Genomic DNA, 22275 nt, shown 5'->3' with positions numbered 1-22275 from the left:
TCTCCATTCCATTCCTCTCCATTCCATTCCTCTCCATTCCATTCCTCTCCATTCCTCTCCATTCCTCTCCATTCCATTCCTCTCCATTCCATTCCTCTCCATTCCATTCCTCTCCATTCCTCTCCATTCCTCTCCATTCCTCCTCCTCTCCATTCCAGCAGTTTATTGAAGCAGTGATTATTAATAATTGGAATGATACAACCTTTAATTAATCAAAATAAATAAATGAATTTAAATATTATGATTCAATTAATTGGAATGAGATTAAAACTACTTTATATAATATCGATATAGTTTCCTATTTATTGTTTTTTATCTTTTAATCTCATTCCAATTAATTTTTTTTTGAGGTTGAGACGAGTGAACCGCACACAACCCTTCATAGTTTTAATATTATTTTTATTTTATCATATATGGAACTAATAGAGACAGACATTGATACAGAGACAGAAAGTATCACTTCTGCAACAGGAACCTCGAGTACATCCTCTTCATCCTCTTCAGTGTGGAATCACTATGTTAAAATAGTCACCGAAACAAAGAAAGAAGATGTAGAGTCGACTAAAGCATTGAGAGAATTGGGAAAGAAGAACAAAGATGGTTCATACACTTTGACGATGGCCAATTGCAATCGCTGCGATATTTCATACAATATTTCAAAGGGTGCAAGTACATCTAATTTATGGGGTCACATCCAATATGACCACCAATATTGATCAATTTAAATCATTCTTGGGATAATTGCATCGCCACCATTTCGATTTCTGACGCGTCGGTTGTTACAACAAATAACAAATCTTAATTCATGTTTGTAGGAACTCCTCTATGGTTTGTTTTATTGGCCCTCAGAGATCGATCATTTAGGTAAAAATGCTACAGCACCTCGCTCCTGGTCCATCGCTGGTGATCGGCGTTTTAAATTAATGTCTAGTCCCAACAAGATTAAAAGTATACTCAATGTGACTAGACATTGATTTAAAACGTCGATCAAGTCGATTGGTTCTTTATGTAATTGTATGTTGTATATGGTATTTTATTTATTTATATTTCATTTTGTTTTGTTTATATATATATAGATCTAGATAATAATTTAAAATATGTATATGTGAACAAATTATATATATTTGGTTGAAACAAACAATAGAATTCTATGCATTCAAAGGAGATGAAGATGGAGCTCTACCAATATGTGGTGAAGGTGGAGAAGTAGAGGTTGCAGTCTTTTGTTTTCTCTTATTGTACAATATCTTGGCGACGGCACCAATAGCCACTGCCCCAACAACTGGCCCAACAACAGCACCAGCGATAACACCTGCATTGGGATTTGATTGATCGCCAACTGTTTTCTCGGGCGCTGGAAGGAACTGGACAGTGATAGAGTCTCTAGTGGCATGTGCGACAAATGGAAGTGGATCCGAGTCGGTTGGTTTCAACTTTCCATCCAAAGGAACAAGTTTTACCTTTTGGTAGTCTACCGTTTCATTTCCAAGCAATCTTTTAACATCAAACTCTAAAACAGTATAGTTTTTAAACAATACAATTGAATTTACAAAATAACCAATTACCAATGTTCCATTAAAATGTCCATTTTCAAATCCATTTAATTTGACTAAGAGAGACGATACATTAATTAATAAAGTTAGTTTAAATAATTTTGTTTTTTTTTATGATTACTTACAAGTTGAAGTAGTATTGGAATCAATGAATTGATATAAAGTTAGATTAAAACAATTAATATTTTGTACACAATTGATTGAAAAGTTTGAATAACTGACAAGTGAACCAATTGGAGCATCAATGATTGTTTTGGTAGAGTTTATATCAATGATACCATTACCTACAATAGTTGAATCCTTTTCAAAATACAATGATGAAATATTTCCACCAAGTCCATTTGAAAGAATAATAGTAGAGTTTGAAATGACTAGAGAATCATCATTTGTTTGATTGACTGAATTTGAAAATTCTAATCTATTTGAAAATTCAAATATTGAATTTTTAATTATTACTTTTAATTCCTTAAAAATAAATCAGGCAGGTTAATTATTATTATTATTTCTTTTTAAAAGAATTCTTATATTTTAAACTTACAATTTGAATAATTTTATGAATAGTAAAGAATTGAATATTTTCAATGGTTGCATTAAAGAATGTTATCATTGTTGAATTTTCATTTTCTCCCTAACAAAGATAAAAAGAAAATATTAATATTTTTAATATTAATTAATTATAATTTTTTTTAGTTTTATACAAACATGTAATATGGTTAATTTATCAATTTGATTATTTGAACCAATCATTGAACCACCAAAATAAGCAATTGAACAATTATTGATTAGATTGTTTTTTTCAATACCTGTGTAGATTGGGAATTTAACAGCAGAGGATGCATTCAATGTACTATTTGAGAGAGAAATATTAACGAATTGAATATATTGAACCAAATTCAAAGTTGCATTTGACACTATAGTAAAAGATGGGTATCCAGTCATTGAGTAGTATGGAGTTAAATTGAACCCATCATCATTTCTAAAAATAACACCATTCTTTCCTTTTAATTTGATCGGTGGATAGATGGGTCGATTATCTGTATTTCTCTTGTTGAAAATAATCACTGTATCATCCTAAAAAAAATAGAAAAAAAAATAGAAAAAGTATTTGGTTTTAGTTGATATATCTTTTTTTTTTTTTATCTACATACATTTAAATTAAAAAATATGTCTGGATGATGAGAAACAACAGGATCGTTTAGTTCAAGTATAGATTTACCATAGAGATTGACTGTAAATGGTACTTTTGTATTGACCGGGTTTCCTTCTATAAAGAAAGTAGAATCAAAGATATCCAAAGGAAAGGGGTTGTTTATCGTTACATTATTAAATATAATTTTTGAATTATTTGATATAATCATTTCCGGACTATTGCTGTAACCTTTGTTTGTGATGGTAAAGGTAATAGTATGATTCAAATGAATTTCACCATGGTTAACTTTAAATGAAACAAATGTTAAATTTGATTGATATAATAATGCTTTGGATCCAGTTTCAAGAGTTGTATTGATCGTTTCAATCATTGAATTTTGACAATCAATAATTGAATTATTCTAAAAAAAAAAGAAAAAGGTTAAACAAAAAAAATGTAAACATTTTGATTTATATTTTGATTCTTTTTTTTGATACATACGATATAATAACTAGTTTTATTATTCCAAAGATAAGAATTATTATATAATCCTATATATGATTCATTAAAATGCTTTAAAAAAAAAAAAGATTAGTTAAATAAAAAAATAAAATGAAAAATGATCTTTTTTTTTTTAATTTTTAAACATACAATATATTCAATCCAATAACGAATATCATTTTGATAAATGTCATGTTGTTTTAATAGATGATAAACAACGGTATCACCATTGGCACAAAATTTGATTTGATAATGTTCACATAAATAGGTCATCAAAAAGAGCATTCTTTTATGTTTCGATGGTGTACAGAAAAATGATACATTGCTCATTCTATGTTCAAGAGAATAAAGTCTCATTGGTACAACAGAATCTAAAAATAAAATAAAATAAAATAAAATAAATAAATAAATAATCTTTTTTCTATTTTCTACTATCATACCAATATTATAAACTACATTTGTATAATTTGAATAAGTCATTGTCATATCCAATTGAGTGGGACGATCAGGGATACCATCCCAAGAAATGGTAGAATTGATAAATTGATAATACGGATGGTAAATGACAAAATAATAATATGGCCATGGTCCAGTCACATTGGGAAAACAATGAAAGTCAAAACAAGTATAATGTATAGTATAGTTTACATTTACAAATTTAAATATAGTATCATCTCTAGAAAAAATAAATAGAAAAGAAAATGAATTAAAAGAGGTAGGTTGTTTGGTTTGTTTGATTGTTTTAATTACCTAAAACTCATTGGCATAAGGGAAAACTGTGCATTATTTTTATGTGATTCGTTAAAGGTATTCCAGACATAGAAACATTTAGTCACCCAATTTAATTGTACCATAAAATCAGTGTTGTTTACATATTTTTTAGGTGCATTGGGGAGATAAGTTGGACCCATAGTAATTTGATATTCCATTGCTTGGATTGGGGAATTGGAAATGTGACATAGTAGAAATATAAATATCCCTAAAACTATTAATATTATCTTTGACATTCTTTTTAATTTTTTTTTAAAAGAAAAAGAAATAGAGATAATTAAAAAAGAGATAGAGAGATGATTGTTGGTGTGATTCTTTAAAAATGATTTTAGAATGATGTTTGTGTGTGTCTCTCGAGGTAGGATGTTGAAATTTATTTATTTATATTTACGGAATGAAAGATGTTTTGTGGTTTGAGGTAGGGTAGGGTAGGATAACCCTAACCCAAATTTGCGTGTCTACAAAGCGAATGAAAGTGATCCCCCATCATGGTTTGATCCTCTTTAAAACAGTTCTCCCTCCTTCATCATCATAAATCATAACTGAGATCCTACCCTAACCACATTCAACCATCCAACACTTTACCCCACTTTGTGTCTCTTTAATCTCGGACAGCAAAGGGTAGGGTATTGTTGGGTTTTCAAAATATTAAAAAGAAACATGTGGGGGTTTGTTGCAATGATTGATTGTGATGATGATGGTGATTCCAACCCACCGCTTTGGAAAAAGATTATCTGTTTTGTTGTGAAGGACAAAAATAAAAATAAATTTCAAATAACATCGATCAAACAGAAGAAAACGAGACGACTTACGAGGGGAGATATTGTTTTATCTTTATTCTATCTTTGGGAGTTTTGTCATTACAAGATCCGGATCGTTTCGTTTCATCACTGCAATGAAAGAAGAATGTTTTATTGATATCCCAATTCAATACCAGTATCCAATTTTACCGACGGGATGTGAAGTTACATCATTATCAATGTTGTTACAATCAATCGAAATCAACAATAATGACAATAATGATCAACCATCATCTTCACCATTTACAAAAGAATCATTGGCAAAGATTGTATTCAAAGAAAGTGATCCTCATATGGTAAACCAACAATTGATTGGAGGTAATCCCTACAGATCATTTATAGGTGAACCAACATCAAAAGAATCGTTTGGCATGTTTCATCAACCTTTGGCTCAACTATTAGATAAAATGTTGGTAGATTATCTCGATAGAATAAATGGACAATACAAAGTTGTAGATCTTACAAACAACACTCATAAACATCATCTACAAGACAATGAATCAAAATCAACCATTGAATCAAGATTAAATTATTTTGAAGAAACAAATGATCAAGATGACTCCGATGTTGATGTTTTAGAGGAATTTCTATCAAATCAACAACATGCAATTGTTATTTGGATGACATTGGAATTGAGACAACCAAGAGTAACAGATACATGGCAAGATGAGAAAATAATAACAAATCAAATTCATTGGGTGTCACCTGAACATTGTGCATTATTAGTAGGGTATACATCAAAACATTATATAATTAATGATCCACATACAGGCAAAGTAGAACATTATGATAAAGAATTATTTAAAAAAAGATGGCGTCAATTAGGTAGACAAGCAATCTCTATAATAAATAAATAAATAAAAAATAATTATTATTTCTTTTGTTTTTAAAAAATTATATAATTTTAATATATATATTGATTATTATTATTATTATTATTAATATAGTTGGTATGTGTTATTATTATTATTATGTTTTGTTTTTTTTTTTTTTTTAATCATTTCTTTTCTTATTTAAAAAAGCTCTTGGTTCAGTTAATGATTGTCCATTTTTCATCTTTTCAAGTTCCAAACCGATATTCATGAATGAGGTCAACATGAGATTCAATTCTCTTTGAGAGGATTCCTTGCCTTCACGTAACTGTCTGACAAGTTGGTCGATACGATCATCCTTTTGTTTGATGGTAGCTTCGAGCTTGGAGATGTGATCTTCCTTTTCTGTGATTTGAATGTCCTTGCTTTGGTTATCCTTATTTTTCTCTCTGAGATCTTTGATCATCTTTCTGGCGGCTCTGAGGTAACCTTCCAAACGTTCCTTTTCCGTAGTCAATTCGTTGACTTGGTTGATCAACTCTTGAGCATTGACATTGGAGGAAGTATTTGATTTGGCAAACACCTCTACCAATTGTTTCTTAAGTTCATCGTTTTGGTTGGCTGAATCTTCCAACGATTGATTCTTTAATCCAAGTTGTGTAGTCAAATCTGCCAATTGTTGTTTAAGTTTTTCAATTTCAACCAAATGTTCCTTATTGTCAACAACTGTAACAGTAGTAGAGGTAGTGGTTGATGGTGAAGAGGAAGATTGAGTTGCCTTTAAAATTACTATTTGATTTAATAAATCTTCTTTGATTGTATTTGCTTCTTCCAATTGATTTTCCAATTCAGGTACCTTTTCAATGGATTCTTTGAGACGTTTATTTTCTCTTTCCAATCTAAACAATCTTTCCTTGGTTGACGAATCCATGATTTGATCAAAACCGCCACCACCACCTCCAGAAGAACTTTCCTCCAAAAGCTTAGAGTCCTTGTCATGCTCCAAGTCTTGTAATTTTTTACGTTGACCTTCCAATTGAGAGGTGAGTGATTGTTGATCCAATTCATATTGTGAAACGGTCGAAGCGAGCTTGTCACGTTCCTCGGTGATGGATTTGATTGAAAGCTCCATCTTTGTATTTTCAATCTTGAGCGACAAAATTTGTTGTTTGGTTTGTTCCATTTGTGATTTATATGATACACTCTTTTTTAATTGCTCTTCCAAGTCTAATATTTGTTGTAGATAATTGTCATTGTTGTCTTCCAATGTTCGAATTTGCTTTTTCAACTCATTAATCTCTTCAATCTTGTGTTGGAATTTTTTTAATTTCTCTTCTGTTGCTTCTGCTGTAATTGCCTTTTCTCTTAAAATATCAATTTCATCTCTTAATTCTCTATTTTCATTAATTTGTCTTATTCCTTCTTCAATCTAAAAGAAAATAGAGTAAATTAATAAAAATATTTCTTTTTTTTGTTTTCTTTTCTTTTTCTTTACCTTTTTCTTTAAATCATAAATATATTTATCTTTATCTTCAATTTGTAATTGTAAATTATGTATTTCTTCTTTAATTCTATGATCAGTCATAACATTCATTGAAGCTTGTGCTTTATGATCTGCCAGTAGTTTTTGAGATTCGACTAGGGTTTGTTGAAGGTTGGTACAGAGTTCAACAAGATTCTCCTTTTCCAATAATAAACTCTTCTTTTCTGCCTCTAATTGAGTCAGTCCTATACTCATCTCTTCGATTTCATCCTTGTTTCTAACCTTTTCTTTTTCCAATTGTTCAATTTGATGTTGAAACATTGTAACTCTTTCATCTGTTAATAATATTTCTTCCTTGTTTGTTGATTTTGTTTCTATATCACTATGATTACTAAAATAATTTAATTTAATCATTCAATTAATCAATCAATTATTATTAATTATTAATTATTTCTACATACTTTGAATCATCAAAAGAAGTTCTATTATCAGCAATACCCATTTGACTTTGATGTGAAGCCATAATTTCACCAATGATAACCATCATATCGTTTTGAACATCAGCATCCAAGTTCATAATGGCACCAATGTATTTCTCCTTGTCATCACATTCAACGGCAATACCAAGAATCACCTTTATAAGATTGACAATCTCTTCTTCATCATTTTTAGCAACTTGATCGGCATCTATATGGTCTACTTGATTGGTCAATGTTAATTCATTGTTATAGTATGCATCAAGTGCTGCCAACAATGTCTTTATATTGTCAGACTTTAAAACCCAATTATCTTGTGATGATATTGGTGAATCAAAATATTTTGATGATCTAGATGAAAAGAATAAGATAATATCGATGATTATTAGATATATATTGTAAAATATGTAGATATAATATATATATATATCCCATATACTATCCACTACTATACTGCTGCTTACATTTGATTTGCAATTTCATACAAAATAACACCATCTGATAAATCAGATAAAGAGTCACATGAATTTGAAAGACCTTCAAATGTATTAATCTAAATGTAATGTAAAACCAAAAGGGGGGGTATTAGAACTCTTTCTTTCTTCTATTGAGGTATCCAAGATCTAGTAGTATTATAATACTATACCCATTTGACTAAACTTTGATCAATCATTTTAAAAATACAATCGTATATAATATGTCAACTACTACTACTACTGTAAGTTATGTATTATATATATATCTATCTATCTCCTTCTTATCTGTATCCTTAATCGATTACACAAGATATATATATATATAAATAGTAATAGTGACAATGATGATAGTGGTGATATAATAACAATACCTATGTGTCGTGTGAAGGTCAAAAAAGATATTATGCCAAGTATTGAGTGACATGCTTTTGGTCAAGAATCATCTTTTTTTCATTTTTTTTTTGTTGAACTTCCCTTGGAATATTTTATTTGTATACAAAGGAGGAAAGTACAAAATAATAATAATTAAATATTTCCATCCAAACAATTAATTGTTGATATACATAATATAATAAAAGTGGACATCATGCCAAGACCTTGGAGAATAGAAGACCCTGATGATGATTTAGATAAATATATATATATTTAAAAAAAGAAAGGAAAAATAATTAAAAATAAAACTAAGTAGGTGTAGAATAGATAGAAAATAACCATATTTCATTTTTGATCAAATATATTGAATATATAATTAATTAATTAAAGAAAGAACTTTCCGAAAGTTAAGATCCAAATCCAAAATTGGATCATAAAAAAAATATAAAAAAAAAAAATAGAAAAAAAGAAGCACTGAAAGATGAGATGGTTGGGGAGCAGACAGAGACAAGCTACTGATCATCACCATTTCTTTTCATTTATTATCACAACTCAACGTCAGATTATTATTAGTCAATTCTGTAAAAGAACTCTTTATATATATTATATTTATACATCACCTCACCATCATAGTCACACACACACATATATAGAAATCGACAATGTCATTGTAAGGTTTATAGAAAGAATGAAAGATATCTCATTCATAACTGATCAGTGATTAATAATCATTCCTTTTTCTATCATCAATATACTACTACTACTATTTGTAGAAAACATAATCCTACTAATATAAATGGTATTACATCTCCAAATAATGGTTTAATATCTTCACCCATCAACAACAACAACAACAATGCAATGACTACAACTACAACTAGTAATGCATCTTTGGATCAAAATACACAACAACAACAATCAAATCAAGGAGCACATACATTGGCCAACAGTTACTTCTTTTACTATATGCCAAAGAGACCAAAGAACATGTCTGATTATTTAAGTGGTCTTAATTTAATTTCTGGTGCTATTCATACTGTAAGAAGAATAAGAATGAATGAAAGAATGAAATGAAGAAAGAATGAAAGAAGAATCAAAGAGAAAGAATTAGAAATACCTTTCTTTTCCCTTGCTTTCTCTGTTCCATTCCTTTACTTTTGGATCTATGAGATAATTAACAAAAAAATGGTTGATCACTTTAAATGTATATATAGGTAGAGGATTTTTGGTCCTATTATAGTCATATGATTAGACCAGTCGATGAATTCTCATCACTCAGCGATATTTATTTATTTAAAGAAGGGATTAGACCAGTTTGGGAAGATCCAGAAAATCAAAATGGAGGAAAATTTGTAATTAAAGTTAGAAGAAATTATACCTCTAAATGGTGGGAAGATTTGGTATGTTGAATAACTGATCAATCAATCAATCAAGAAAGATACAAACATACTTATATATCTTTTCTTTTTAATTTTTAGTTATTGGCATTTATTGGAGAACAAATTGATGGTGGAGATAGTATTAATGGAGTAGTGATTTCATTTAGATCGGCAGATAATAGCTTAATTGGTATTTGGAATAAGGATTGCAATGATTTGGAATCAAAGGAAAGAGTGGCTGCAAGTTTGAGAAATCTATACAGAATCGAAAAAGTAGACTACAAGCCACATTATTTTAGAATGACAAACAAGGAGGATATCAAAGAAGGTGGTGTTGGTGGTGGTGGCGGTGATGATCTCACCGGTAGTGCTGGATTACTAAACTCTTCCATGGAAGGTATTCCATCATCAATGATTGAAGAATTTAAACAAACTCAATCTCCAAATTCATTCAACATGTACATGCAAACCACTTCCCCACAAACTCCAAACAAAATGTAATACAGTAAAATGAAGGAATGAAGGAAAGAAGGAATGAGAACAGAGAAAGAGAGATATATGAAAATAAAGAAGAATATATTCTATAAATAACAAAAGAAAGAAAGAAAAAAAACAACCTATTCTATTCCCTTTAGAAGTACTGGAACTCTAAATATATATACAATTTGTATATATTATTATATTATTATATTATATTTAATTTTTAATCCCATTCAACTTCTTCATTTTCACTTGCTTCATCAGATTCTTCATCGTCGTCATCGTCATCATCTGAATCATCCATATCTGGGTTTAGATCCAAATCTATAGTAGCAGGTATAAGTTGTGGTTGTCTGGTTGGTGGAGTGGTAATTTGTACAATTGGTTGGAGTGTTGGTAACTGTGTCTCTGTGTTGTTGCTATTGTTGCTATCTCTTGATTGACCAAGTAGATCCTTTTCCATTGATCCTATAGGAGGTATTGTATCTAGTGTCGTCGATGATGATGCTAATAATGCCGGTGATATATTAGTGTCACCTTCTTTTGCCGATGTCGATGACATGGAAGGAGGAGTTGCCAATGGAACCACCAAATCCTTTTCAGCCAAGCCATAGAATCGTAATAGGTTGAGCGGTAATTTTTGAAATAATACAGAGGCACGCATCATCTCTTCTTGTGGTGCAGGTGGTTTATAAAGAGGTATCAATGCCAAATGTGGTTGATATCCAAACGGTGCACTAGTCGTCCCACTAATCTTGTGTGCATAACTAATCAAGTCTTCTGGATATACCTCCCTTTCATCACCCTTTGTCTTTTTAGCTCCATACTCTTCAATGTCCTCTTCCAACGTCTTTTCCAATGATTTCAGTGTCGTCGCCATCTCCATGATCACCTTGTCCTTTTCTATAATCTCTTTTTGAATGTCAACTATTTCTTTTTGATATATTAAATGTTGTTCTACTACAATACAAATAATCGAATAAAGATAAGTATGTTTTATTCATTCATTCTATATAATGATCGTAGTTTATCAATATAGTTACATTGTTTAAGTGATTTTTGATATATTTTATCAACATCTACCAATCTTTGTAGAGGTTGTTGTATTTGTAGATTTTGTTGTTGTTGTTGTTGTAACTGTTGTTGTTGTTGAGTTCCTCCTGTTATCTGGTTGAATGCTTCAAATAGAGATTTACATTTCATATGAAACTCAAATATATTGTTGGTTACTGTATCTTTGATTTGTCTTTTAAGTAATTGTTGTTGTAGTAATTGATGTTGTTGTTGTTGTTGCTGCTGCTGTTGCTGCAACTGTTGTTGTTGCTGTAATTGCAACTGCTGTTGTTGCTGTTGTTGTTGTTGTTGTCTTTTTGCTGCTTCCATTATTATTATTAGTATTATTATTATTAGTATTAGTATTTGATCATTGTCTCTACGTTTAATAAAATGAAACTTCAAACTTTAAATCTGAAGATGATCATCAGGATTTTTAATTAATTTTCAGGAGGAGTACCTATTAAACTGGATTCACTTATTTAAGAGAGATTCCTATTACTATTGCATTTTTTATTTCCATTCTATTAAATTATTATTATTATTATAAGTTATATTTTTGATCTGCTGAATTGTAAACAATCCTCTTTGTTCCATTGTTTTGGTACATTTATCTTTAAATCTTCAAGGCGCCAACTTCTTTCTCAATCATTCTTTGGTTGAGATAGGATCTCATCCTTTGGGCCCACTACATTGTCCCAATATATCGATATCAATCGAGAAATTCTTTGTAATTATCATAATGATATGTTATCATGATTTAAAAAAGTAATTTGGAAATTATCAAAATTAATATCTATACTTTGCGAAAGGATAATAATAGCCATCTATTATCTATTAGTCTAGATCATCATAGATGTATGTTAAAAAAAGGAATAATAATAATTAATTAAATTAAAGGGTGATGTGTTTTCCCGTGAAAAAAAAGATATCTTTGACCAAAATCGTCACCTCTGGGGCATGAGTGTCAGAGAAGGTCGCAAAATCCGGATTAGGAGTCTCCCGCCCGCCTTGCCCAGTTGTTTTGTAAAACAGACGAATTTCATATTTTTTCGAGAAGTTGAACCTCACTCTATCTATCTTTCTTTCTCTGTATTATTATTATTATTATTAGGAGTTTATAGCAAAAGTACATAGAGTTCTCTACTTATCCAGTGATCACATCGAGTACACTCTCTATCCTATAATATAATATTTTTTTTATCAGCAACATCTAAAAGTAAGTCTCCCTCTCTAATCACCATAAAGATAGATAGTAGCAAAAATAAAAATAATAATAATACACAAGTACCTACCTACCTACCTTCCTACCACCCTAAAAAGTGTTGACTACGAATTGTCAATCATTGTGTACAATTTACAAGAAGAAGAGAAAGAACATTGACACATTCATTCATCGTATACAAACAATCGATCGGATATGTGAACATCACCTATCCTATCCCGAATCAACAACAATACCTATTATCAACAATTTACAATTAAATATAATAGAATTGTCAACAACCAACAACACAACGCGTCGAGAGAATGAAAGATCACATGAATATTACTGTACATACATACATTCATTCTGTTCTGTTCATGGACGGATGCGGGCGTGGTGATGAACATGACAATAGATTGCAGATGGCATCAATAATAATAATAATAATAATTAAACAAATGATGGAGTGGAATAGAATACATCCATTATCCATCCCATCCAACAATTCTCATAATCTATCGAATTGAACAACACCACCAATATAGTAATAATAATTAATATTATTGATGGTAAAAGGGGTAATAATAACTTATTATCTGTAATTGTATTATATTGTCTTTGGAGTGAAGAGAGGGGATGTCGATCGCGCACACCTTCTACCTACCTACCTAGCTACACTTGGTAATTTATTGTATTTGTTATTATTGTTTTTATTCGTTTGTTTTTTGGTCAATCAATAAGTTGGATATAATTCATACATTCTACAAGCACACACACAGAGATACACACGACTACCACGACAAAAATCTACCCCCTTTCTCTCTGTCAACCACACTCCACCTCCTTCCTACTACTAGTCGCTTGCTTTCTTTTCTCCCCCTCGTCGACGTTTGTAATGTAATTGGTGAGCGTTTTGGAAGATGTGTAGGCAGGCAAGCAAGCAGTCGACTGGTATCAGTAACTCATAAAAAACGATCAGTTATTATTATTATTATTATTATCATTACCATTTTATATTTTATATATAAACTATTATTATTATTATTATACACCTACCTACCTATATTCGTCGTCCTCCTTTTTTTTATTAATATCCAAAGAGGCGAAATTAATAATAATATATTCACAGACAGTATCATTAGACGAAGAAGAAAGAATAGATAGATAAAAGATAAGATAAGATTAGTCCATCCATCTATTTGAAACAAACAAACAAACAAAACAAACAAAAATAATTCAATATTATTATATAATTAAACAATCCAGTACTATTATTTAATTGTATGTATGTAACCAAACAACAACAACAACAACAATAAGACATTGATTGGATTGATTGACAGTCGATTGATGAATTGACTCGATTGACTACAATTGGGTGTGTGGGAGGGAGGGAAGGAGGGTGAATCATCGTCATCTAAACAAACATACATATGTATTATATATTTTCAATTTTCGTTGTTGATACCAACAACAAACATATATATATATGGTCAAATCAAACCAATCAATCATACCAATAATAATTGTTGCTCCTTATTCCATGTTTTGTTTCGTTTGTTTGTTTGTTGACCCACTCACCACATCGTATTTTAATAGCCAAGCTTGGCTTCCTTTATATTGTGACCTACCACCACTACACCAACACAAATAATAATAATAATAATATTGATTGATTTATAATATTATCCAAAATTCATTTAATTTTTAAAATACAATTGTGATATCATTCACCAATCATATTTCATTCATATTTTATTGTATTATATTGTAATACTAATCACAGACTATTTTATTTAATTTGATAGGTAATAACATTGTTTAAACAACAACAACAACTATTTTAAAAAACCAATATTCATCATCATCATCATTTAATAATTAAATAATAATATCTAATCAATCATTAATTAATTAGAAGAAAAGATTAAAATGATGTCGATTCCACATAAGCATACTGCCAGAACAACAACTGGTGTAGTTCCACCAACCGAAAAAAAGAAGGGAAGTAAATTGTTTGCTTTAAAGACCGATTTCTTAAAAAATGGTAAGATCTTACATATGATTATTATTATTATTGTTATTCCCCCTATTATTATTATTATATAATTCATTCATTCCTTTTCTTTTTGATATTAATTATATACTTTGTTTTCCATTTTTATATAGATGAAGATTCAATTCAAAAAGGAATTTTAGATCATGTTGAATATACATTGGCAAGAACCAAATATAATTTTGATTCATTTTCAGCCTATCAAGGATCAGCATACAGTGTAAGAGATCGTTTGATTGAACGTTGGAACGAGACACAACAATACTACACTGAAAAGGACCCAAAGCGTGTCTACTACTTGTCGTTGGAGTTTTTGATGGGACGTTCACTCCAAAACGCCATCTATAACATGAACCTCAAGGACGAGTACCACAATGCACTTTTAGAGCTCGGTTTTGAACTCGAGGACCTCTATGACGAAGAAAAGGACGCTGCCCTTGGCAATGGTGGTCTCGGACGTTTGGCCGCCTGCTTTATGGACTCGCTTGCCACACTCAAGTACCCCGCCTGGGGATACGGTCTGCGTTACAACTATGGTATGTTTGAGCAAGGTATCTATGACGGCTACCAAACCGAGGTACCTGACTACTGGTTGGTTGCCGGAAATCCATGGGAGATTGAACGTTTGGATGTGCAGTACACCGTCCGTTTCTACGGTCACGTCACTGAACGCAAGTCGGGTGACCAAATCAAGTACGACTGGGAAGGAGGTGAGCTCGTACAAGCCATCGCCTATGACACACCCGTTCCAGGCTACCATACCACCAACACCAACAACATCCGTCTCTGGAGCTCCAAGCCACACAAAGAGTTTGATTTGGAAGCTTTCAATGGCGGTAACTATCTCAGTGCCGTTGAAGCCAAGCAACGTTCTGAAAACATTACATCTGTCCTCTACCCCAACGACAATACCTACTCGGGCAAAGAGTTGCGTCTCAAGCAACAATTCTTTTTCGTTGCAGCCACTCTCTGCGATATCATCCGTCGTTACAAAAAGAATCATCAAGGTTGGGCCGAGTTTAGCGACAAGGTTGCCATCCAACTCAACGACACTCATCCCACCATTGGTATTGTCGAGTTGTTCCGTAAACTCGTCGATGAAGAGGGTCTCGTTTGGGAGGAAGCTTGGAACATTGTCACCAAGACCTATGCCTACACCAACCACACCATTCTCCCTGAAGCCCTCGAGATGTGGCCCGTCCAACTCCTCGAAGACTTGCTTCCACGTCACATGCAACTCATCTATGGCATCAACCACCGTTTCCTCATCCAGGTCACCCAAAAGTGGCCAGGAAACATTGACAAGATGCGTAACCTCTCCATCATCCAAGAGGGTGACGAGAAGAAGGTCAGAATGGCCCATCTTGCCATCGTCGGCTCGCACTGTGTCAATGGTGTAGCTGCCATGCACTCGGACCTCGTCAAGCACCGTGTCTTCCCAGACTTTTTGGCTCTCTTCCCAACCAAGTTCCAAAACAAGACCAATGGTGTCACCCCACGTCGTTGGATCGAGCAAGCCAACCCAGGTCTCAGCTCCATCTTTACCAAGTGGCTCAAGACTGACCAATGGACCACCAACCTCGAACTCGTCAAGGATCTCAAGAATCACATCAACGATCCTGCCTTGATCGAAGAATGGAAGGCTGTCAAGCAATACAACAAGGAACGTCTTGCCGACTTTATTCACAAACATTGTGGTGTTCAAATTAATACCAATGCTCTATTTGATGTTCACATTAAAAGAATTCATGAGTACAAGAGACAATTATTAAATATTTTAGGGTAAACAAAAAAGAAACAAAAAAGAAATTGAAAAATAGAAATATTTATTTATTTATTAACCTTTTTACTTTTTTTTACTTTATTTTTAGTGTAATCTATAGATATTTATCAATTAAAAAGATGAGTCCAGAGGAAAGAAAGAATGTAGTACCAAGAGTTGTAATATTTGCAGGAAAGGCAGCTCCAGGTTACTTTATGGCCAAGAGACATATCAAGTTGATCAACTCTGTCGCTGAAGTGATCAACCGTGACAAGGAGGTTGACCAATACCTCAAGGTTGTCTTTATTGCCAACTACAATGTCTCTATTGCTCAAGTCATTGTGCCAGCATCTGACATTAACCAACAGATCAGTACCGCTGGTACTGAAGCCTCTGGTACCTCCAACATGAAGTTTACCATGAACGGTTCGTTGATTATCGGTACATTGGACGGTGCCAACGTCGAGATTGCCGAAGAGGTCGGTGAAGACAACATGTTTATCTTTGGTCTCCGTACCAGCGAGATTGACAAGGCCCGTGAAAAGATGAAAAACAAGGAAGTCGTCATTGACCCACGTCTCCAAGAAGTCTTTTTGAACATCGAGCTTGGCACCTTTGGTCCACCAGAGATCTTTAAGCCAATCCTCGACTCTCTCATTTTCAATGACTTTTACCTTACCATGCAAGATTTCCCACTCTACTTGGATGCTCAAGCTGAAGTAGACGCCCTCTGGAGACGTCAAGATGAATGGATCAGAAAATCAATCATCAATGCTTCAAGCACCTATTTCTTCTCATCGGATCGTGCCATGAATGAATATGCCGAACAAATTTGGAATATTAAACCATGTGAAGTTGAAACTACTGATAATAGAAGATATTAAAAAAAAGAAAGGAACAAAGAAGAAGAAGAAGAAGAGGAACAAAACAAAATTATCACAATCCTTTTTAGAGAAAATTTAAAAAAAAAAAAGAATTTAAAAAAAATAAATATATACACCAACCAAAACAACAACAACAATCAAATAAATTAAAAATGTATTTTTTCAAAACAATCATTACTTGTTGGTACTACTATACACTATATAAAAGTTTATTATTATTATTATTATTATTATTGATTGATTGAATATTTATGGAAAATCTGGTGTTGAAGAACCTAGGTAAACCTTAATTTCTTCTCTAGTTGATTTTACTATTCTAGCCCTTATTGTTGGTAATCCTAACCGTTTGTGAGCTTCAAATCTATGACAACCTCCAAATGCAAAGTAATAATTATTCTGTGGATCACGACCTACTATCCACTTTACATCGATTGGTGGCACGAGGTCTGGATTATCACCCTCTGTTTCTATGGTTGCCATTAAACTTTTTACTTTTGATTCATCCAATACTGATGGGATTGGTCTATGTATAACTGACATTGGAATAACTGTCTCTGATATTAATCTTGTATAAATACTCATTTTTAATTATTATTAACTATTATTATTATTATTTAAATTATTATTATTACTGATTATGATTATTTAATATTTTTGTAATTATTAACTATTATATATAATTATTATTAAAATTATTAAAATGATTTTTGATTGTATAAATATTTCTATAGTTATATATATTCTATTGTATTATATATATTTATATATGGATGAATAAGTAGGTAAATTAGATCTAGGACTAATTAAAGATTGGGATAAAAAAAAAAATCTCCTGACCTTTTTTGTTGACACGTAATCAATGAACTGAAGTCGTAGTAAAATAGTTTAAAAAATAAATAATGAGTGATTGTGATTTTTTTTTTTTTTTTAATTATTATTATTATTATTATTATATAGTTTTAATATATATCTCTATGTAATTTAGTGAAATTGAAATAACATCATTTAATTGCCTTTTCATTTATATACAGGTTGTTTTAAAACCATGGAATCTAGAGAAAAATGTGGAACGACTTTTTTTTTTTTTTTTTTTTTTTAATTCTACTCTTCGATTACTTGCCTCTGCTTCTTATTTTGGAAAGGAATGTTGGAATGAGAAACTCGAAAAATATTTTGTAGTAGTAGGTTGTTCAGACTGTTGACAACGACGATTTATTCATTTATATGAGCCACTCTTTAAAACAAACTGTCATTGCCTCCCTCCTCCCTCCCATCAATGAGGATATGATTAAGAAAAAAAAATAATTAAATTAAAATGTGCACCATTGAATCTAAGATTAAAAAGTGATGGGTGTGCATCTTTAGACATGTTTCCATTGTTTTAGCAAGTGCGTTATCTTCCTCCTCTTCCCCTCTCTTATATATATATGGGCCTTCTAACCATCACTCCTGACTAGCTACCCTTCATGATTAAAAGGAAGTACTATGGTTGTTTTAAACGTAAAAAAGATAATCAAAATGTTGGTGATCTGTAGATCAGTGTCCTGACATGGAAAACTATAGATCATCTGACAATCGTCTTTTAAATTGGAATTTTAATATCTTGGCCACAATAATATCCATCATCTCAATTGAATAAAAGATTTCTCTATCTATCTATCTATCCCACACACATAACTGTGTTGGGGTTTGTTTTTGTCATTGGCAGAGAGAGATTGGTTGTTGTGGCAGAAAGGGGGTGAAGCTATTTGTGGTTGTTGGTAGAGGAGTACCATTGTTATTCAAAAAAAAAAAAAAAAAAAACCCAAGTTGGTCTGATTTCTTTTGAGCACTGGTCAACCGCCCATGCCTTCATTGTTTTATTACTACTAGCAACGATCGACTGTTTGTTAGTTTATGTAAATAGTTGTATAATACCATCCCCTTCCCATCCATCCTACTTTTATCAACATCTGAAACTGTTTGTCAATAGATTGAAACAAACAAACTAGTCAAGGCGAGGTCATAGCACAGTATAACAAGAAGTTGATCAACTACCCACATCATCATCATCATCATCATCCTCTTTTAACTCACACATACAACGCAACACCCACATACCCACAGTAATAATCTCTAGAGAGGGGTACAATCACAATCGTTCATTCCCTTTATTTATAACACAATTGTGTTATCACCAAACATTTATTAGTATTTATATTGTAATAGTATCTATTTATCTATTTATCCTATCTATTTGTTTGTTTGTTTGTTTGTTTAAACAAATAAATTAAAACTATATATAAAGATGGAAGAAGATCCTACAACGCGTAGGACAATCTCTGAACCAAGTGAGATTAATAATACAACGGCCGATAATAATAATTCAAGTAGTCATTTACAAAGAAGTAATAGTAGTCATGCTGCAGCACCAGATGCATCTCCCTCTTCCCCTTCCTCTTCCTCCTCCTCCTCTTCCTCTTCACCCCCATCCTATTCAAATGATTCAACATCTTTAGATACAGCCTCTGCAACACCACAAACACCAGAGACTACACGAATCAATACAATGAACAATAGTAGTTCCGATCTTTCACTATCACCTCTTTGCTCACCTGCCAACTCATCACCATCGATTCAACCCAAGAAAAAGACAATCGACGACTTTGTCATTGGAAAGGTACTCGGTGAAGGTTCGTACGGTGCAGTTGTCCATGGCACAGACAGAGACACCAAAAATGAATATGCAATTAAAATACTCGAAAAGAAGCATATCATCAAAGAAAACAAAATCAAATATGTACAAATAGAAAAGGAAATCCTATGTAAAGCAAATCATCCAAATATCTGTAAACTATTCTTTACTTTTAGATCTGAAGCTTGTTTATGTAAGAAACCTAAAAAAAAACAAAACAAAACATACATATTATATATATCTATTTATATCTATTTATTTATATCTAACCTTTTGTTTTTTTAATATTTAGATTATGTATTAGAATTATGTTCACAAGGTGATTTATTACATCACATTAAACCTGTTGGTTCATTTAGTGATGAATGTACAAAGTTTTATATGGCACAGATTATTAGTGCACTCGAACATCTTCACAACCTTGGTGTCATTCATAGAGATCTTAAACCTGAAAATATCCTCTTGTCTTCAGACATGCATGTAAAGATTACCGACTTTGGTACTGGAAAAATATTAACACCCGAACAACAACAACAACAACAAAATGGAACTGATCAACAAAACACTACAAGTACTAGTGGCAGCAGCAGCAGCGGCAGCGGCATGACAAGATCAAATTCATTTGTTGGTACTGCAGAATACGTGTCGCCCGAGTTGATTAGCAACAAAGAGACATCGACAGATTCTGATTTATGGGCATTGGGATGTATCGTGTATCAGCTGAGTACTGGTAAACTGCCATTCCGAGGCAAGACAGAGTTTTTGACATTCCAAAAGGTATCGAATCGCGAGTTGGTCTATCCTACCAACCTCAACCCACTCATTCAAGATTTGATCGAGAAATTGCTCGTGCTCAAACCATCGGACCGTCTCGGTTCGAGAAGTGGTGGTGCTGGAAACGACTCGTTCAAACCACTCAAGGCACACCCCTTTTTCCAAGGTGTCGATTGGGACAATCTGCACAAGCAGACACCACCAACGATTGTTGGGCCTGCTGAACGCATTCATTTCGAAGAGACGTCTACTGGCGATCTCTCAAGCTCCATCTCCAACGCCAATGCCCTCTCTTCCTCTCAATCATCTACTCCTAGATCTGCAAACAACAATAATAACATCAACGTCTCAACACCCGAACTTGGGTCGGTCAGCGCAACCGAACAAAAGAAATGGGTACAATTCCTCAAAGATGGAGAATCTATTATTGAATGTGGTTTGGTTTGGAAAAAGAAGGGTTTCTCTATTAAAAAGCGTCAATTAATCCTCACATCGCAACCTCGTCTCATCTATGTCGATCCAAAGAAAATGGAACTCAAAGGTGAAATCCCTTGGTCACCAACCCTCAAACCAGAAACAAAATCAAATTCAAACTTTGTCATTCAAACTCCAAAGAGAAAATACATGTTGGAAGATGTTGATCATAATCCTCAAAAATGGATTGACGCAATTAATGATACTTTATCTCATTTTAAATTAGATCAATAAGAAGAAGAAAAAGAAAAAGAAGAAAATAATAATTAATAATCAATAATAATCAATAAGAATAAGAATAATAAGAATAATAAGAATAAGGGAAATCTATTCCTTAATTCATCCAGTCATTGTAACACTAATCAACTCAAAAGAAAACCAAAACAAGAAGATTTTTTTGTTTCTAAAAAAAAAAAACTAAAAACTCTCTCCTTTACTACTACAATCATAATCATTAACAATATCAAAATACCCAATAAACCTTAATTAAATTGTGTATATTTCTTTTTAAAAAAAAAAAGAAAGAAAACTAACAAAATGGTCCTTATTTGGGACGGGCAATTTTTCACGATTTATTTTGTGATTCTATTTTTTTTTGAGTTTTTTGAAAAAGTTTTGCCGAGTCGGTCAGCGAGAGTGCTCAGCGTGTGTGCCTTTGAAGAAGCCTATACAATGACAGCATTCTTCTTTTAGCTTCGTATTGAATTGATCTCACCACAATGGCCAAGTCAAAGAATCACTCAACTCATCACCAAGAGCGTAAGAACCACCGTAACGGTATTAAGAAGCCAGTCTCCAAGCCAAAGGACTCTCTTAAGCACGCTGGTGTAAGTGTCACAAAGAACAAATAGATACAGGATAGAAACAGCGATAGATAGATAACAAACGAACATAGAAAAGAGTTATACCACGGATATCTTCTTATACAATCATTCCCCCATATCCCATCCCAACACTATCATCATATCATTATATTTCAGGTTGACCCAAAGATCTTACGTAACATCCGTTTGTCCCGTAAGAACAACAAGCGTACCCCATACGTCCGTGGTGACTTGCAAGTCCAAAAGCCACACCCAACTGCTGCCCCAAAGAAGTAAACGGTTGTAATAAAGTGGAAGATATTAAATATAGCCATTCAAAGCTCAAATCGATTATT

General features: G+C 32.3%; 10 protein-coding genes across 10 annotated transcripts; 6 read left to right on the top strand and 4 right to left on the bottom strand.

The window, feature by feature from the left end:
• Window positions 1-413: 413 nt before the first annotated feature.
• On the top strand, window positions 414-1086 carry DFA_09150 (uncharacterized protein; the record flags this gene model as incomplete). The annotated part of the gene is made up of 3 exons (XM_004354951.1): window positions 414-669; window positions 816-864; window positions 1077-1086. The coding sequence occupies 3 exons, from the start codon at window positions 414-416 to the stop codon at window positions 1084-1086; spliced, it is 315 nt and encodes a 104-aa protein (XP_004355003.1).
• Window positions 1087-1148: 62 nt separating this feature from the next.
• DFA_09149 (uncharacterized protein) lies at window positions 1149-4190 on the bottom strand (the record flags this gene model as incomplete). Its single annotated transcript, XM_004354950.1, has 9 exons — window positions 1149-1609; window positions 1679-2018; window positions 2092-2181; window positions 2256-2624; window positions 2702-3103; window positions 3184-3255; window positions 3334-3554; window positions 3624-3859; window positions 3934-4190. The coding sequence occupies 9 exons, from the start codon at window positions 4188-4190 to the stop codon at window positions 1149-1151; spliced, it is 2448 nt and encodes an 815-aa protein (XP_004355002.1).
• A 659-nt stretch (window positions 4191-4849) lies between these two features.
• DFA_09148 (uncharacterized protein) lies at window positions 4850-5611 on the top strand (the record flags this gene model as incomplete). Its single annotated transcript, XM_004354949.1, has 1 exon — window positions 4850-5611. The coding sequence occupies one exon, from the start codon at window positions 4850-4852 to the stop codon at window positions 5609-5611; it is 762 nt and encodes a 253-aa protein (XP_004355001.1).
• A 136-nt stretch (window positions 5612-5747) lies between these two features.
• hook (hook family protein) lies at window positions 5748-8198 on the bottom strand (the record flags this gene model as incomplete). The annotated part of the gene is made up of 5 exons (XM_004354948.1): window positions 5748-6995; window positions 7062-7440; window positions 7511-7876; window positions 7990-8078; window positions 8172-8198. The coding sequence occupies 5 exons, from the start codon at window positions 8196-8198 to the stop codon at window positions 5748-5750; spliced, it is 2109 nt and encodes a 702-aa protein (XP_004355000.1).
• Window positions 8199-9035: 837 nt separating this feature from the next.
• On the top strand, window positions 9036-10253 carry DFA_09146 (uncharacterized protein; the record flags this gene model as incomplete). The annotated part of the gene is made up of 4 exons (XM_004354947.1): window positions 9036-9043; window positions 9147-9411; window positions 9588-9773; window positions 9852-10253. 4 exons carry the CDS (start codon window positions 9036-9038, stop codon window positions 10251-10253), a joined length of 861 nt encoding a protein of 286 aa, XP_004354999.1.
• Window positions 10254-10455: 202 nt separating this feature from the next.
• med4 (putative mediator complex subunit 4) lies at window positions 10456-11615 on the bottom strand (the record flags this gene model as incomplete). The annotated part of the gene is made up of 2 exons (XM_004354946.1): window positions 10456-11192; window positions 11276-11615. 2 exons carry the CDS (start codon window positions 11613-11615, stop codon window positions 10456-10458), a joined length of 1077 nt encoding a protein of 358 aa, XP_004354998.1.
• Window positions 11616-14424: 2809 nt separating this feature from the next.
• Window positions 14425-17194, top strand: glpV (glycogen phosphorylase 1; the record flags this gene model as incomplete). The annotated part of the gene is made up of 3 exons (XM_004354945.1): window positions 14425-14539; window positions 14662-16330; window positions 16420-17194. The coding sequence occupies 3 exons, from the start codon at window positions 14425-14427 to the stop codon at window positions 17192-17194; spliced, it is 2559 nt and encodes an 852-aa protein (XP_004354997.1).
• A 249-nt stretch (window positions 17195-17443) lies between these two features.
• Window positions 17444-17776, bottom strand: DFA_09143 (BEACH domain-containing protein; the record flags this gene model as incomplete). The annotated part of the gene is made up of 1 exon (XM_004354944.1): window positions 17444-17776. One exon carries the CDS (start codon window positions 17774-17776, stop codon window positions 17444-17446), a length of 333 nt encoding a protein of 110 aa, XP_004354996.1.
• Window positions 17777-17894: 118 nt separating this feature from the next.
• On the top strand, window positions 17895-21350 carry pdkA (putative protein serine/threonine kinase; the record flags this gene model as incomplete). The annotated part of the gene is made up of 4 exons (XM_004354943.1): window positions 17895-17907; window positions 19067-19092; window positions 19482-20061; window positions 20161-21350. The coding sequence occupies 4 exons, from the start codon at window positions 17895-17897 to the stop codon at window positions 21348-21350; spliced, it is 1809 nt and encodes a 602-aa protein (XP_004354995.1).
• A 485-nt stretch (window positions 21351-21835) lies between these two features.
• On the top strand, window positions 21836-22216 carry rpl29 (S60 ribosomal protein L29; the record flags this gene model as incomplete). Its single annotated transcript, XM_004354942.1, has 2 exons — window positions 21836-21943; window positions 22097-22216. The coding sequence occupies 2 exons, from the start codon at window positions 21836-21838 to the stop codon at window positions 22214-22216; spliced, it is 228 nt and encodes a 75-aa protein (XP_004354994.1).
• Between the last annotated feature and the right edge of the window lie 59 nt (window positions 22217-22275).

Source organism: Cavenderia fasciculata (genome assembly GCF_000203815.1).
Source record: "Cavenderia fasciculata unplaced genomic scaffold Scf_EU5ZYIE01BBABR-5, whole genome shotgun sequence".
NCBI lineage: Eukaryota > Evosea > Eumycetozoa > Acytosteliales > Cavenderiaceae > Cavenderia > Cavenderia fasciculata.
Note: the sequence above shows the minus strand (reverse complement) of the source record. Positions and strands in the feature narration are given on the sequence as shown.